General features: G+C 42.6%; 1 protein-coding gene across 6 annotated transcripts in view; it reads right to left on the reverse strand.

Annotated features, from left to right (window-relative positions):
- Positions 1 to 18731, reverse strand: part of LOC311254208 (glutamate receptor-interacting protein 2-like) — a 280081-nt gene that overhangs the window by 149806 nt on the left and 111544 nt on the right. For 4 of the 6 annotated variants that reach the window (XM_084347842.1, XM_084347843.1, XM_084347841.1 and 1 more), the window contains exon 1: positions 17348 to 17539. The exons of the other annotated variants lie outside the window; for them this stretch is intronic. In XM_084347842.1, coding sequence (XP_084203968.1) covers positions 17348 to 17504 — 157 coding nt within the window. In that variant the 5' untranslated portion in view covers positions 17505 to 17539. Of the gene's footprint in view, positions 1 to 17347; positions 17540 to 18731 lie in introns of those variants that run through there. 6 annotated transcript variants of the gene reach the window in all.

Genomic DNA, 18731 nt, shown 5'->3' on the forward strand with positions numbered 1-18731 from the left:
GACTTACAGTCAAACGAAACTTTGCCCATGAACACAAATATCTTTGCCTTACCAACTTTCACAAAAGTTGCAAGACTGTTGCCGATCCCCGCCCGAAAAAAACATACAGTGACAGTGCAACTTTTCAAAGTGAAAAAAAAAAAAAAAAAAAATCTAACCTTCAAAATGAAATAGTACAGTCAGAGTATATGAGGAAGCTGAGACTGACGCAAGAAGCGCAAGTTTCTTCACCAATGACAGCAGCACAAGCAGATGTAAAAAGGCTCTAACAGAACACATGATGTTCCTCATGCTCCAAATAGCATCAAGGAGAAAGAGACACCGACGGGGAGACAGAGAGACAGAGATTTATTTCTTATTTTACTTTCCTTTCCCCTCCGAAGGCAGAACACTCTATGATGCTGTTCTTCCCCCCCGGTAGATCAAGGTCTGAACAGAAAGTAGACGCCTCCGGATGGATCGCTTCCCCCCTCTCCTCTGCCATCCCGCTGATCTCTGTCTTTATACAGCCTCTGTTTTAACATTACCCTGTGTGTGTGTGTGTGTGTGTGTCTGAGAGTTTCTTGTGTGTGATTTTTGTTCACTCTTATAGGTGGGTCTGTATGGGTTTGTGTTCTCAAGCCAGTGTTTCTTTGTGTGTGTGTGTGTTTGTTTGTGTACATCTGTAGGACGGAGATAGAGAGTGAACAGTAGTGTTAAGCTGTACGTGGCTCTTTGTCCTCTACCTCGCTATCTCTTGCCCTTCCTTGACCCGTCAGTGTGACTGTAAAACATTAATGTTCCTAGTGTTCCTTTCACCGCAGCACTGTCGCTAACTGCTGTCTGTCCTCTGCTGCTTCAGGCTGGCATGAAAGACGCTTGACTGCATGTAACAGACTGAAATAATTAAACACATTCAAAGTTGCAACTTTGACATCCAAGTAGTAATTAGAGAGATATGTGATCCCTTACCAGTCCCTGACCCTGTGTGTTCATGGCTTACTCCCCTAATTGTCTGAAATGTCAATCTTTCCAGGTTGCCAGGTAGCTCAAAGTCAGAATGGACAGCTCGTCATGATGACTGACGGGTGGTGAAGAGAGAATGAGATGCACTGAGGTGGGGCGAGGGTAGGAATAGCAATAAAACATCACCACCCTGGTAAAATGAATCACAGGAAAAGGCTCTTTTCTTTTCCTCGTCAGCTTTTACAGATCTCAGAGTCCTTTACTGTGTTTACCTGCATACTCCCATATGTCCTTCTATCTGTACGTCATTTCTTTGTCTTTGTTGTTAAAAAACAAAACAAAAAAAGCATCCTGACTTCAAGCATCACTAACTGGACCGACCCTGGACAGGAAGGCTCTAAAGCGGATGATTAAAACTGCTCAGAGCATCAATGGCACCCATCTACAGAGCATTTGTTATATAGGTGAGTTGAGATGTCTGCACAGAGCCCAAAGGACACGAAAAGACAACACCCACCCCAGCCACAGTATGTTCACCCTCTGGCAAACGATATGCAAGTATCCGAGGCCGTAGCACCAGACTACACCCGCCCTGGTGTTGTAAAATGACTAATAAATTGACTTTCTTATGTTTTTAACTTTTTTCAATGTCAAAAAATGTAACATCTCCACTTCCTCCTACAACTGACAAAGGCAGTGCCCTCTTGTTCTGTTGACGTCATTTGGAGCCGGAGTCTGGGCAGGAGTCATCAGCCGGTTGGCAGCATCGAGGTCCCACTTATAGACCTAGCTGACTCAATTGCGAGCCGGGCTCAGCTGTCAGTCATGCAATCACGACCCTTTTTATAGCATCGAATAGTGCGGATCACACTGGAACGCAGTCCAAATTGGTCTCACACCAACATCAGTTGATTTTTGAGTCTCGTTCCCAACTCGTCAAATACTGAAGCTTCGGGATTGGAAACCCAAAGAGTTAGTATTTGGCGAGTTTTGAACGAGACTCAAAAATCAAATCTAACCCTTTAACCTTATGAGAAGTTATGGGTTTCTCATATGAGCTATCTTGGAAAGCACCGACAATCCAGAAACTTCTGCTGCAGTGCCAGATTTTTAACCAAATTGACTAACCATCAAGATATCTCCATTTTCTTTACAGGTCTAATCTGCAGCAGCACTTCCTCTCTCAGTCTCTATACGTAGTCGTGCGTGGCTCAACTCCATCAGCTCCTGCACGAAGGGTGAAATGAATCGACCTCTCCAGTCAGATGTTTCAGACGAGAGGCAAATTGCCAATTTTGCTGACAGATCAAATGAGAGAGGTCAGACTCTATTAAGGAACGCAGATGGCAGATCTCCAATCTGCCAAACTGTGCACAACAAATAATGTTACCTCGTGAAACATGCTCTTTTAAAAGGCGCCCAAAAGGTGTTATTAAAGCACTTGGAGTGAATTACAGCCGTCAGACATAGTCGCCTAATGTTTTTCAGTGATATGATGCTTCTAGGTATTGACCAAATTGAGGTCCGGTTGTTAATTCTCATGCCTGGAGGAGTCACTGGGTAGTGGTGCATGGCTCGGTTATCTTGATTCTATCATGGGTGTCTGCCAGCCAATCGACCTCTTGACCCAGACGTTTCGGAGTGGAAGCAAATTGCCAATTTTGTTGTCAGAGCCTGCTGAGGTGGCTGGACTTGTTATAAGTAGAAAGCTGCTCTTTCTCCCTGCAAGCTGCCCACAATCACGGTTCAACCTCCACAGCGCGCATCAGTCCCATCAAGTGCCCATCCAGACGAGTAGCCTTTCCACCAGGCAGTGTGGTAAGTGTTTAATCAAAGGAGAAAAGCAACTGAACAACATCCAGCAGAGTTTAAGTCACTGGTGATGATTATGTAACTGAGACAGACATGCAGAGACATTTCCAGTGCACCTACAGTCAAGCTTGGTGGCATAAGTAGAGCAGGTCTGATTTTTTATTAATCAAACAGCAGCGCTACTCTCTGATGGGATTTGATAGGATGTTTATCTCAGTCGGATCATAAATATTTAGATTGTCCATAAAGTCATCAACTGTCACAATTTCCTGCCTATTTTTGTGATCGCCATTCTTCTGGCCATATAGTCCTGTCCATGGAGAGAGTGCACGTGCAAATATCGTAGCAATACAATCAGCATTTAAAGACGTTGCCAGTGAAAACAACTCAGGATTTGCAGGATTATCCAAAATCAGTCTTCTGTTTGTTGTCGTATGAAGCTCGTCCTTCAGAAATATAACCATATAGATTGACTGTGCAAGCAGCTTTTTATGACGTATATTTACATTTCTCGTTGGGTGGCGACCTCTAGTGGCGGTAGTTATTATAACAGCAGCAAATGAGGAAGTCGGGTAAAGTAGCAGAAAGAGTGACGAAGGAGGAGGATGGGGTGGAACATGAATCATTTTATTTCAACCCAAACCTTCCTAAACCTGACCCGAACATATCCAAACTGCGACTGTATAATAAAGGTCCGGTCCGCCTGTCGCTTGTACACTGCAACACTGACGTTGTTTTGGGAACAGTGATATACTGTATGTTTGATAAAGTAAGGAGACTATCACTCGGCTGCTAACTAGCACAAAATATTTCTCCATGTTGGACCCTCCGTGTATCTGTTTCCTCAGAGGTCAGTACTGTTTGTTCCCGCCGGGTCTCTGGTGGCTGACTGACACATGGAATCATTAATTTCTCATTGCTTATAAATTGTTGATGTGTGACAGTATTTGAGTAGAAATGTCCTTAAAGGACTTTGCATTGTGCTGAAAATCTGTTGAAGTTTTTCTCCCGGCAACCCCCGTCTTTGTTGCACATTTGCATTCATCTGCAAAATCCAGGCAACTGAGACTTTGTGAACAAAAGTCACTCAAACTCAAAAGTGTTTTTTAAGACAGAGCACTGGCAACCTGCTTCCCCATGAGATTTGAAATTTGTGACAGAAACACATCAGTCTGCAACTCAGGCTAAGCACCATGGACTCGCTGACGGATGGACTCATGATGGATGCAATCCCTGCTGCAATTTCTTTTCCTCTTGTGTTCAGAGTAGACTCAATCCTCAGCCCCAATACCAAGCAGGTATTTCACCTTATGGTGTCTCGAAGTGTCCCTTCAGGAGTTTCCTGCAGTGAGGCTGGCTGTATAGATGTCAGCATTGTCTCTAAAACCTTGTCTTTCCGGGTTGTTTTACTGCAGTTGATTTAGATTCTGCACTCACTCCTGAGAGCCATAACTTAGACACCACCCCCTAAATCAAAAGTAGAGCTTCTGGTGAGGCTTGGCTGAGGTATATATACAAAAACTTTCTATGGGGCTAATCTGCAGTGCGCCAAGGGGTTGCTGCTCGGTCAAGAGCTCGGGTGGTGTTTATGATGACTCATGCTGAGCTAACTAATATGACATGAGCTAAAGCAATCCACTGTAATAATCTCCGGACAGGTCAAGAAGCTAGAAATGGACCGTCTTCAGAGAATATTTCACACTCAAAAACAGCACATTTACATTCTGGACACTTTCCTGATGCTCTTTTAAGGTTATGTCTGAAATGAGCTTCACTTTCTACATTCAATAAAATGAGACAAAGAGAAAAATGAAAAGAAGAAGGTAGAGAGTTATTTGCGAGATCAATTACACTGAGTGGAGGAGATTGGACTATTTGAGTCAGCGGGGAGAGGCTCGTCTTACTTAGATGAGTTTTCAACCTGTGAGAGAAAACGGGACGCTCCACGCTGCTGTACTCTGATGTTAGGAGGGTGGATAACTTCAATGAAGTTTGAAAAAGAGCTTAGTCACGGCGTATGTGATGCAGACAGTGGTCTCTTGTGTCAGACACTTTGCCTGCCCAACCTTCACTATGAATGAATGAATATCTTAGTATATAATTGAAACATTTAACATTAAGTCACCACAGGAGGGATGACACAGTAATTCATCTAGTAAATGAAAAAATTCTACTCCCCTTTGGCTCAGGGTAGAGCCAGCGCCTTGTTATCAGAGGGTCGCTTGTTCGATTCCCCTGGTCTGCATGTCAAAGTGTCCTTGGGCAAGATACTGAACCCCAAACTGCTCCTGATGTGCTGCTCGGCACCTTACATGGCAGCCATCGCCATCAGTGTGAATTGCTTTGGACAAAAGCGTCTGCTAAATGTACAGAAGTAAAGAAATCTTTAACATCAACAATGTGTAACTTAAAATATGACCAAGAGAGTTTAATTAGTAGTCTAATAGCTAGCTTAGTCAACACTAAATTGGTAACAGGCAGTAATTTATCATATCGGATGAGACGCACAGATAGCAATAAATACAAAATCATAATAACAAACTGAAGATAATGGTCCAAAAAGGCTGTAACGTGGAGAATACATAAAAGATGCCTGCCCAAACTTTGGTTTCTAACAATGTCAGTTAAACTGCAACTGCTACGAGCAACAGAAAATTCAGCTCACACTAACTGAATCTTCACACATATACAATAAAACAGGGAAAAAATATAATATATAAGTGCATTTTTATGCCGTGATTTCAATTTGTTTTTTTGCAAGTGCCTCATTAATCAATCCTGACAACACTTTGCATTGCAAATGTGCGTCACGCACATCAAAAGGGGAAACCGAGACAACACAAAGCAGCAGCGGCGGCAGATAAAGTGACACGTGGAGCTGCAGTCACTGATAGCAGGTTAGAGGGTTCTGGTGCTGGAAGAAGGGAGGAGAAGGAATGAAACATCCACCCACACACAGACTGTGGTATCGCCCAGAGAGAGAGGGAGAGAGAGATTGAGGGCAAAGTATATGAGGGAGAGAGGGCGACAGAGAGAGCAGCAGAGAGACAGAGGAGAGAGAGAGAGAGCAAAGGAGCAAGATGGAAAGAGGACTGGGGGTGGAGAGATGAGAGAGCAGAAGAAAAGGAGGATTTAACACCTAAATTTAGCCGCTAAATGTGTCTCATGAGCACACACACAGACAGATACAGCAGCCATAACATCTGATACTCAGGGTTGAATACCAGGGAGGATATTCCTATATTAAAGCCACTGAGACGTTTATCATCATACGAGAAATAATGCATCACTCGTGTCTGTTTGTTTGAACTGTAGAAAAACTGACGTGGATGTTCCAGATTCCAGATTTAAAAGACTCCCACAAGAAGATCAAGAGACACTGAAGAATTTTAGACAAATGACAGAGACTAGATTAGCATAAGTGATGACCTTCTTATTTTGGAAACAGAGTTAAAAAAAAAATTAATGCACATGACTCAAAGTTGAGAGAGAATCTGCTGCTGTTTTTGTGCTTGGCTCACAGAGTGTTGTCAGGCATTGTAATAAATGGCCTTCATCTCTTCTTGGTCTCCATCTTTGCCTGAGAAATTATATTAGTTTGCTCACCAGCAACAATAGCATGTTGTATCAGCTGGTCACTGCTGTCCTTTTGTTTTCTGCCACCTACTAACGTATGCATTTAGAGGACACAATATGCCAGTCACGGTGCCAATTTCAGAGGAGGAAAAGCCCAAATTAACCCTATTCCCTCAGGACTAGTATTACCTGGGACCTCTGGTAATGTGCACTAATTGCGAGGGTCATCTGTGATCTAATTCCCATGCCAATTTGCTATGTCTGTAATTTGCAAAGTAAAATATTCCACTGCAAATTACCAACCAAACACTGAGGTCCTCTGACAAAATTAGTCCTGTACGAGTCCACATTTTGCGAATTTCTGGTGGTATTTTATCAGACAACCGGACGAGTATGAAATACTGTATGATTGTGGCTCAAAACATGCTGAACAGCAGTCAACAGCTGTGTCATCAGCTATATTCATGTTTAAAATGAGTGACAATGGAGGTTAGGAGCAACAAAATGTCTTCACAAAACATCTTTTAATTGATCCAAATGAGCTGAAAGTGTGTATGTGTGCCTGTAACACATGCAGACAATATGCAAAAACAACTCTAAACTATCATTAAAGAACAGATGCTCTGCTTCTGAACTGTTTATGGTAATGAAGAGTCTGGACGTCACATTCGGGGGATAATGTCAGTACCTACTTCACTTATCCCTGGCGAAGGAGCCGAATGAAAAACAGAGGTGGGGGGTTAATTTCTAAATCAAATGAGTTCCTTGGTTATACTTGTCACATGCGAATAGGGCTCTTTTATACATACATCAGTTTGGTAATGTCATTGCTCCAAATGAACATTCATTGGAGTTTGGTAGCAGGGAGCGTGTGCAATTTTGGTACAACTAGAGCATCATGTTTCTGCATGTTTTTATATTTTCACCACAAGACTGTAGCAGCAGGTTAGTTTAGGTGGAAGTAGTTAGGATATGTACGATGATGTTAGGTTGGTTTGGTTTTAATTTAGGTAATGGTTACCTTCGGTTTCACAGTATGGTTGCTACACGCCGCTCTGATCACAGTGTGTGTGGTCAGTGTGCCTACAACGTGGACGGTGTCTTTCGCTTCATCATGAGCATGAACATATAAGAACATAGAAGCAGATTATAGCCAATATGTCTACATTACATATCAAAAAATGTCCAACACATTACTAGAATAACAGAACGTATTCAGCCGTGATGATATTGAAACATAATTTGACACACACGAGTAATCGTGTAGTAAGTCTCTTTATAGCCACTGTCACCACACACTGTAAGCTCTCTTGTAATGATGCTGATGTGCTATTTTCCCCCTGAATCAAGATAACATGACAACACCGCTATCAGTCTAGTTACAGATGTAGCCAATAAGATAAGTAAGAAGATCTGATGAGCTTTGTTGATCCCTGAGGCAAAACTGGGTCACTCAAAAAAAAATAGCCCCTAAAAATAAAATAGACTAAAATATGCGTAAGACTAAAGATGCAGCCTCCCAACCTCAGAGATGCTCGTCTCTTGTACTCCTACAGTACATTTTTCTAAAAAAGTACTGACAGGAATGTGTAATGCTGCACAATAAACACAAAATATTATAGATTATTATGAATTAATGTATTTGAAATGTACAAATTGGATTATAACATGAGAAAATTCCAGTTCCAGGCAGCCAATCATGTTTTGGTGCTTTTCAGGATCACTGCCTTCAAATAACATCAAGTTCCTGTTTTTATATTCTTTATTTTCAACTACTAGCAACATTTTATTGATTACAACAGTAACATTTAACGTCTGTATCATCAACATCACCCTTTGTTCAACTTCCATTTCCTTTCATTGATCAGACACTAAAAAAAGACCCTCTGGCATCTAGTTGATTGAAGTACATTAATGCTTCGCTATGTTGATTTGGTTTTGGTGTATAATGTTTGATAAAGAACCAATGCCTGGTAACAAACTGAGCTGTAGCCACTGAGGATGTTCCTCCTGCACGTTTTCACCTGTTTGGAAACACTACACCGCTGCACTGTTTGCACGAGTCGTCTGACTTTGCCCCCTTTGTGTTTATGCTGCGCCTCGTACCAGCGTGTGTGTTTATCATGTTTTATTTGCACATGTGTATTCATGCAGTAGAAGGACGCTCATGCATTATGAAAAAAGTCAGTGTTTGGAGAAGGAGTGCATATCAGTGTCACTGTGCTGATTCTCGTTGAAAGGGAGCTGATGAAGGTTTTCACTCCTCTCAGCTTGGTTTTCGTTAAAAATCAGGTATCAGCCGTTCTTCCTACAGTGAATGTAAAGTGTTTCTGAAAAGGAAAACCTTGAGCACCAAAAACTCAAACCTGCATCTAACTTTCAAATGTTTCCAACGCTTTCAACTCAAGTATGTTCTCTAACAACCTGACAGGAAACGGGCTGATGGTAATTTCGCAGTGTGAATGGTGAGAATTTTGCCCGACTGACCTTTTAATCCACAAACTTTAGTGGATTTGGAACCAAAGCTCGACCTCATAACTCTTAATGCCGGTTCCCTGGGACTGAGAATAATGTCAGTTCAAAACTCGAGCAGTCTTTGTTCATCTAACTGGTGTTTGCTGACACGGTTTGGAGAAGTCCTAGATTTCACCTCGTCTTTAAATAATTGATCGAATTTCTCAGAGTGCTGAAATAAAACCCTGAATGAAAATGAAGCTTTAAAATCGGAGGCTAGTTAAATATTAGACCAATTCTCCGACAAACACGCGTTACTTTACTGTCTGAGGTCTTCTGTATATTTGTCATGTGCTTGTGATTCACTGGTTCATGCTTTTTTCCATCTATACATTCATAAACACTAAACACCATTATAGATGTTCTCTCTTCATTGCACCTTACAATTATGAGAAATATATTATTTTCCAGATCAGTGCACCTGCAGAGCAGCTGCCCCACACTCCTACATCAGCCTGCAAGATCCAGATGTTGAGTCCTTTCCCATCGCTTGTGATTCCTCACAGTCAGAGAAAGCTAAAATGTAAGTCAAGGTCACAGATCAGATATAAAATCGTCGGCCCCAAACATCTTCTCTCCTGCTGGGGCTGCTGGCGGCTCTGTCGGCACAACGCTCAGTCACACTGGGCGGCGGTTGAGAAGGATGGAAGAAAAAAGTAGTTTAGCTGACTTCATTGAGAGTCAGTGCCGGAGCTGAGAGCCAACAGACGTGATCACACTGCCTGGTTTCACAGGTTTCCATCACCTGTCTCTGTCTTCAGTCAGGGTTAGGTTTGTCATTTGGTCACGTTAAGAAGAGAGTATAGAGAGTTTACAGCCTGCCTGTCTTGTCCACCTGCATCGCTCTGTGCACAGTGACGCAGCTCAAGTCTCCTCTGATGTCTTTAATCACTGACTTTTAAAGATCGCAGCCTGAAGAGGAAGAAAATAGACTTGAAACGTGACGCTTCTGGTCGCATTCACAGCCCAGTCGCCAGGATATAATGTCAGCAGCTAATGTTTCTGCTAAGTACAGATACGTGTCAAGGCCAACATTTGTGCCAAATGTGGCATATCACACTCACTTTTATACGCTCATTAGCTCATTTTCACATCAGGAGGTGGAGGAAATGGTGGGGACATTATTACAGCTAACAAGGGTGCCAAACGGCCGACCGCAGTTCTAGTCATACCACTGGATATTTTTAAGGACACCTGCGGATATGCATATGTGATTATGGCTAGCACAGCAGGTATTTTAAGTCAAACCATGATTTTTTTAACCCTAACCAAGTGTTTTTTGTGCATGAACCTTACCGAAGTTGCAACATAAAGAGACTTATTTGCAGTTTTATATAAATGTACTTAGCTAACATTTATTCTGGCGATGAAGCATGAATAAAATATGAGCTATTACATCTGTGTACAGCTGTAGTGATTTAAAGAGGACCAGTGAAATGCTTTGAGGTTGAAACTTTGAGATGTTACTAATCCAAGTTTGTATTTTAGAAAGAAAAGCTGGCCTTTGTATCTTTTCTCACAGCGGCCACTATATGGACACATTTTCAAAATAATGGCATAATGGTTAAAAGCACTATAGCTACCGAGCTAACGGCTATACTATACAAGTCACACTGTATAGACAGCTGCGTCGTGACATCTATATTTACCTGAGGGGCAGCGTGCTGCAGAGGCTATCAGCATGATGTTATTTACCCATTTGGAGCAGGTTTTCCAATGTCACATTTCATTACCTGCCCTGTTTGGTGCCTTCCCTTCGCTCTGATCTGTTTTTTTTCTTCACTGAAATATTCAATTATCTCCCCCTCTGATGCGCTTTTGATGCCGATGCGGCCATTCAGCCGGTCGTGGATGTGATTCAGCCTCTTCAGCCCTTTTGTGAGCAGCTTTCAACAGTCTGATTTAAAATTGTGTCTCCATCTGAGGCACTTTTGATGCGCAGCCACTCACTTTTCCAGTTAACAGGTCTTTACTCACTTCAGTTGTTGTATACAAGCCAGGGATCTAATTCTAACTCCATGAGTAGCAGCGATAGCAAATTCCTCCCCGAACTCACCTGCCAGATTCATTAGTTTTAATAATGATAAGACGGTTAGACTGAAAATGGACTCCCTGGTGACAGTTGTTTCCTGCCAATGTGCCTGTTAGAGCAGGAAATCACGGGAGCCTTTGCCAAATATACACAGGCGTTTGTCTTGTGGTTAATAATAATTTCCCACTGTCATGCTAGTTGGCTGCTGCTGTTCATGAGAGATATTTATACCAGCATAGCCTGCAGAATTATTTTTCAAAACGCAAATTTCTTTGCCAAATGCAAAAAAGTGGGATACCTGTTTCCAACCGCAAACAGACACAAACACATGGAAATTGGAAAAATATATAAAATACTTTACCTTCCTCACAATACATCCATGCATTAGCCACATTTCCTGTTCCTCCTGCACTTTAATGTTGGGGATTATTCATGCAAACAGTGTAGTATTGGTTGGGTATTGACTTTTCTTTTTAAATCAGTTGTCAGGTAACTGTTGCACTAAGCTGAAAACGGTTGCTCCACCATGCAAACATATCTTTATTTAAAGTGGGGTTAGATATAGTTTTTGCTATAGGTTATCATCATGATGTCATATATAGAATAACGACACCATCTGCATATAGAATGGTTCCCTATCATCCTCTCCTTTCAACATGCCATTTTCTCTGCCACCTGGCTCGAAATCTCCTTAGAAAGCAGAAGCTGACTAATGATCCAGTCAGGCTGGCACCATTTCTGTCTGCTTTCATGTCTCCATTATAAACTAAATGAATAAATAAACTCATGCCTCCTGAGTTGTTGGTAATCTGGTTGTCTTTGCGACAGTGGCGCCAACACTAATACCACTTGGAAAAGCTTGGGGGATAAATTATCGCACTTGTCATTCAGCCGGACAAAATCAAATTTTAATCCTTAAAAAGCGTCCATATTTTACCGTTTACTGCTCTGGTGTTTTTGATCTGCTGCAGGTTAAATGAAAAGGTCACAGGGTGCCAGTTAAAAGCCCTCCTGCAGCATCCCTGAACACGCCTGAACTCTGAAATGTGCCGTGGGGTTTTGTTTATCTACAGCTCCACTCAAGGTGAAAGTTTGGCTGTCGGAGCAGAATTTAGCTGCCAGCTGATGGTAATTTCCCACCTCTATCACACATCTCGTTTGCATTATCTGACGGCTGCTGCGGCGTTTCAGCTGGAGTTTCACTGTGGAGCTGATAATTTCAGTGAGTGTGAGGCACAATTAAGATGCAGATTTGAGATGAAAATTGGCTCTCTGGGAAATAATGCAGAGGCTCAGCAGCTCTGGGGTATATTTAGGTACCAGAACACACCAAGCACAAACCGAGTGTGGAAGGGTACAGCACCAGTGGCTTATACAGCATGTTCACAGTCTCTCACAGACACACACCACAGCCTTCTTCATTATTGTAATTGGTTGCATTTTTTACATACAACCTATGTAAGCTGGACCAACACAGCACGGTACAATTAGTTTCATTTGTCATCTATTTTTGATTAATAGCAAACTAGTATAGAAATGTATGTTTCTGCAAACCATGGTTGAAACTTTACATTTCTTTAAGTTCAATTTTCAATGTGTGCTCAATCTGTGCTCATGGTCTGGTTAGGGTCAGGCAGTTGGTTAGGGTTAGGGAAAAAATCATGTTTTGGCTTAAAATACCTACTTTGGTTTGTTACGAACACGGCAGGAGATGAGCCAACGTCTCGTCAAAATTATCTGTGTTTTAATGCCACAAACACAAAGTCTCATTTAAAATATCAAACGGTGTCATATTTGAAAATGTTGAAAAACCGTGGTCCCTTTAAAAAAACATAACGAAGTGGTTTCACACTATAAAATGATGAAATGTAGTCTTGAACTGCGGCGACTGGCTCGTTTTCCCACCGACGCCCCCTCTAGCTCCTGTCAGGTCACGAAACAGCAGCGGCGTTAACAGCCAACATTTACTCCAGGCTGTTTTTAAATTAACTCACTTTATATACATCATGTCATGAAGGTTCTTTTTTTTTTTTAAATGACCAAAATGCATGAATAGTTTTCATCAAATTTAAAGTGTTGGGCTGAGATGTTTGCACCTACTGAACATCATGCTGCTGCACTTGAGCAAATTGCCTTCTGTGCATGTGTCAGCCCTACGGACTGACTTATTGTGCTTATTTTCCCCTCTGATTGCAATGTGCAGCTCACTTCTTACCTGTGCCTGCTTACAAGAAATCCACCTGAGGTGAATTTGAATATTTTGCTGCAGGGCACATCACTATGCTCATTCAAATTTAGCAGGTTGGTAGTTTTATTTCCAAGAGAAAATCATGCTCCGAGACAGATGAATGGTCTGGCCCGCTCTCGAGGCAAGGTTCTTATTTTACCAGCAAATCCATAACTTTCCCCTATTTCATTCTAACTAGTAATTCCCCCTTTTATTCCTCCACCTAACACACTCTCAACACTTACACACAGATGTGCACACACACACACACACATCCATTGTTCCAAGAGCTCCTCTCCTCTCGGTGTACTGTAGCGAGTCTATCACCATCTGTCAGTTACTGCACTTAGTTGAGGAGGAACAGTGCCATAAGACCTGCAGTTAACAAGGAAGATTAAATGTGCTGTCAAAGGTGTGTGTCTTTGATTAACAGGACTTGGAAAGGCTGACAGACACTTTTTCAACTGCGGATTGGCAAATGCTTTGAAGCAACTTGGGTGTATTAAAAGTTCATGTTTCAATGCTGTCAAAGCCGAGAAGCCTCTCAAAGAATAACCTGCGTTTAATGGCTAAAACTGTGGAGTGAAACCATTTCCTCTATAAACAGATGCATTCATATGGTTGCTGAATGTGTAAGGGAAAAGATTTTGTTGTCAGTAGTATTGACCAATCGTATTTGAGCGGACTTGTGGTTGCCCACAGATGATTTGGCCAAAATGCAATCGTGGAACAGATCATCAGGCAATCGTCTGACCACCATTTAGGTTTTGATTAACTTTGTTTGAATTTATCTCCATTTGTATAAAGATATCGGTTTATAGAGATGAACCGAAATTCCGTCTGGACCTAAAACACCACGTCTCATGTCGCTAATTGGACTGTAAACAATGACCGATGCACTGAAGAGGAAGACTGTTTCTCAGATATCTGCCGACTACACCAGAAGCCCCAAAACAATGGCCCATAGCCCCCAGAAGAAAAACTGATCAGAGCAAATGGGTTCTGAGAGTGGTGCAACTACAATCAACGCAGGTGCTTTCATACCTGTTGTATTCCGATTCAAGACCAATTCATGAAAAAAAAAAATACGTATGAGTCCCACAATCAAGTCTACCTGCATAAAATGGTCTAAGATCGGCTCTAACCCGACTGTGCTGTGTGCAGTTGAAATGGAGCAGCACCACAGTTGAAACAAAAATTAGCCAGAAAATGGAGGCAATATAACAACTTACTTATGTAGAAGCAGAATATAACTTTCATGGCCGACTTGTTGCCCCTTGACATTTGTTATGCGAGGTGCAGCAGAAGAGGAGTAATTGTTTTTCCTCTTCTTCATGCCCCATGAGGCCTTTAGTGCCTCCGTGGCGTGGCTATGACTCCCAGCAGATTTCAAAATGTTTGCCAATCTCATTTCCTGGCAACATTTATGAAAACCTCCATAATTTTGCGGAATAAGGATCACACAGGTGGAATGCAGATTGAAGATGAGAAAATACATCTAAATGATCTTTTTCTAGGCCTGCTGGTGCTTAACAGACTTATGGTGTTGTGGGAGTCATTGCCACTCGATCTACTCAGTCGTAAAGGTTCGAGGATGCGTTGTCATTGCCAACATATCAGAGAGAAGGTGATTGGTTATATTCTAAGTGCTGTATCGTGGGCGACCCGACTTGTTTCAGTATCTTGAGGACGTCTCACCTCTCGTCCAAGAGGCTTCTTCAGTTCTGAACTGATATAACACCTTTTATCAGTTCACATAGAGGCCTCTTCAGTTCTGAACTGAAGCAGCCTCTTGGACGAGAGGTGAAACATCTTCAAGAAACTGTAACAAGTCCAGCTGCCTACGATACAGCACTTCGAATTACCATGACCTGGACGACTGAGACCCTTCATCAACAGATTGGTTAGATTGTTGACAACCAGCATTAAGATGAGAGACAGGAATCCGCTGGTCTAACCCTTCCTGTACTCGCACCAGGAATACTAAACATTTCTGATCTGTTGTTGTAGTAAGGATGCACCAGATAAAAGCACCCGGCAAATAGGACGTGTCATGCGAGAGGAACGAAATCATCTATTGTGCTGGAACAGAGGGGAATGTTGGGGGGTTTTCGCCTTGATATGCTCGCATTCCCTCTTGTTTACAAAGTGACCTTTCCCCGCCTGCAGTGTAATGTTTGGTTCTCTGATGGCTGCCTGATGCTGTTTGAAGTCTGGCTGCTGCTGTTTCTGCTGAGTGATTAGAAAGATTGTTTGATGAAAGGATATATGGGAGGGGGAGAGGAAAGTAGGCACACACACACACAGGCGCATTTACTGTATACTCCCATCCTCTATACATCCTCTCCAACACTCGCCCCCTCGCTCTCCTCGCTGAGCTGTTTGTGTACGATCAAAGCAGGTTAAAAAATAAACCGCACACAAAAAAACTCGGAGCTCTCCGCGTAGCACTTTTTCCAAAAGTCTTTGAAGAACATGAGGTACCTCACAAGCTGTAGCATCACCACTAACCAGCTCAGAGCTAATTAAATGGTGGCACTAACTAATTAAGCAGGCTGAACGGGAAATGCAGAAAACACTGGGCAGACGGACAACAACACAGCGTCACAGGGAGAATATCAAACTTTCTGTCACTGCAGGAAAGGAGATCTCAGCAGCGCCACTTTCCTCCAGTCTCCTATGTATTACATTAACATACAAGACTTCTGAGAAAGAAACTTCAGGGCCAAAATTGCCATTACTAATGCTGTAACTAATGCTCAGTTATGGTGCAGTAGTCACGGCGGTAGATAAGGCATGTGTTTGCCTTCAAAAAATGTCCAGTCAGTGATGATAAATATCCGAACCATGGCCAATTGTTCATCAGAAATCTCATCACACAAAGAAGGGCGGAAGTTAAAATCAATGGAACAAAGTCCAATTAGTCAGGAACACAAAGGTTGTGGAAATCAAAAAGAAAATGCTGTTTTAGCCATTTTAGTGAAGCTATTTATTTGGAGCTACATTTTAGCCTACAGTATGTGGGTCAATAATGTCTGCAACCCGGATTCTGAAAGGTTGGGACACATGAACATGAATTAAACAGAATGTGACAATCCTTTATGACTCATACGCAATTGAAACAGTGACAAAACCAATATACTGAGAGTTTTACTTCATGAACTTCATTGATTTTTATAAATATATGCTTAATCTGAATTTGATGCCAGCAACACGCTTCAAACAAGTTGGGGGAGGAGCAACAAAAGACGGGGAAAGTTTTGAAACGCTTCAAAAACACCAGTTTGGATCATTCACAGGTAAACAGGTTCACTGGTTACAGGTGGTAGTATCGTGATTGGGAATGATAAGGGGCATCCTCAAAAGGCTCAATCGTTCAACACTTAGTGAAAACACTATCACATAAAGGACATGCATACATGGGTTCAGGAACACTTTGTAAAACCATTTCAACAGCCCAACAAAAGTAACAAAAGACAAAAGGCAAGATTAGCCTCCATAATGAACCGTAAATAAACACCAACTGCATCTGTTCTTCATTTCTGTGTCTGTGTCCATTTTTTAATGTAAAGCTGCAATCGTCATTGTTTTATTCTGAAAAAATCGCCATGTCATTTGTAGCAACTGACTGATTTCAAAGAAATCTGACCTGATCTGATTCAGACCATTAATGTCTTTGCTGCCGTAAATGTTGGTCATTCAAACCACTGAATCTTCATTATTAACGTTAGTGAGATCTGCTGTAAAGAAAACACGAGGAAGGTTTGGAGTCATTTGATCATCCGGCAAAAACCAACACTACAGAAATATTAAATACATGCTTGAAATATACACTCGAAAGTACTTGCGTTGTTTTCTCTGTTTATGTGCACAAAGAAAACACACACACCCTCACACACACACACACACACACACACATGCACACACACACACACACACACACACACACTGCTGTCTGCAAAGCAAACTAAACAATGCTGCAGTCCCATCCAATCAAAGCATCCCAAAGGACAAAAGCAGATGAGAATAAAGACTTAAAACAAGGAACATATCCTTAAACAACAGATTCACACTCTAACCGTACTGTCTGTAAGTTCATTAAGGCAATGATGTATGTCAGGAACACTCTTTGTGCCTCTCAGAAGTCATATCTTCACAAACCCGTCCACTGCGATGGTATCATTCATCAACACACACACACAAACACACAAACACACACACGTGGCGGGGCGACCTCTCACCGCTGATGCAGAGGCTGAAGCGGCAGAGTTCGTCACACAGGGTGTCCGGGCTCTCCAGCTCCCCTGGTCCTCCCCCTCTTCCTCCTCCTCCTTCTCTCCTCTTCTTCCTCGGTGACATCCTCTTCACCATCTTCATCACTCGCTCCACTTTGTCCATCCTGGATGATTGACGGCTGACCGAGGTTCACTATCAGCTCCAGCTATCAGCAGGAGATATTTGGCAGACCTTCTTTCTCTCCTTTTCTTACCTCCCTGCTTTTCTCTTTCTTCTTTATCACTCCTTCTTAGTCTCACTCTTCGTCTTTCTTCTTCGTCTTTTTGGGGAATTCTGACAACTTTCACGACTCTGCGTTCACTTGCTTCCCTTCTCCCTCTCTTCTCTCTTGACTCTCTCTGTGTTTTTTTCCCAAAAATCCTTCCTCTTCCTCCTCTCGTCTTCCTCTCCTCAGTCTGGTCTTCTTTCCTCACCTTCAGTATTTTCCTCCCTTTTCTCCAATGCAGCGGTTAATTGCACAGGTTTAGACCCACGGACGCCTCAGCCTCTGTGTCTTCTGCTCCTCTCCCTCTCTTTACCTCCCTCCTCTTCAGCTCACAGACAATCCGGCGAACGAAGCGACGAGAGAAGTGAGACACTGAGGGAAAAGGGAGGAGAGGGAGAATGGGAGAGGCAGCACATGTGCTCCCCCCCTCCCCTCTCTCTCTCTCTCTCTCTCTCTTTCCATGTACCCACCACCACCACCACCTCCCCTCTCCACCACCTCCTACATCAAACCTTCGAAACTCCGTGCCGGTACATCCAGAGGAAAGGCAGAGGGAAGAAATAAAACAACATTTTTTAAAAAAGACTCAGCATGGTGCTAGTTTTTTTTGTGTCTCTGCAGTTCTATGCTTCATTATCTCTCTCGCTCGTGCACGCACACACTTTTTCATTGTGTCATGCACACGCACAGTTTGCCTCTTTCCACAACAGCAACCACGGCTAACTCCTTCAATCAATCCTGTGCCCCTCCCTCCTGCTTTCCTTCATTTCCTCCCCTCTTTCCCTCTTCCCTGTATTCCTTCTTTCGTTTATCCCAACAGTGCCTCGTCTTTCCTGTCCTCCCTCCATCCCTCCTGCTCCACCTGTCCCCTTAACCCCCAACACATCCATCCTCCCCTTCCCTCTTCACCCTTCCTCTTCTCTCTCTTTTCTCTCTTCTATCCCTTCTCCTCTCATCTGAACTTTAATCTCTGTTTCGTGTTTCTCCATAATAAACTCATGATCTCCTCTGGAGGGGAGGTCTCTCACACACACACACACACACACACCCACACACACACACACACACATGCACTCAGACTGTTTAAGCAAGTAGTTGGTACAACACACTGTTGACACTTCTCC

The sequence above is a fragment of the Pagrus pagrus genome (assembly GCF_965226575.1).
Source record: "Pagrus pagrus genome assembly, chromosome: 3".
Lineage (NCBI taxonomy): Eukaryota > Metazoa > Chordata > Actinopteri > Spariformes > Sparidae > Pagrus > Pagrus pagrus.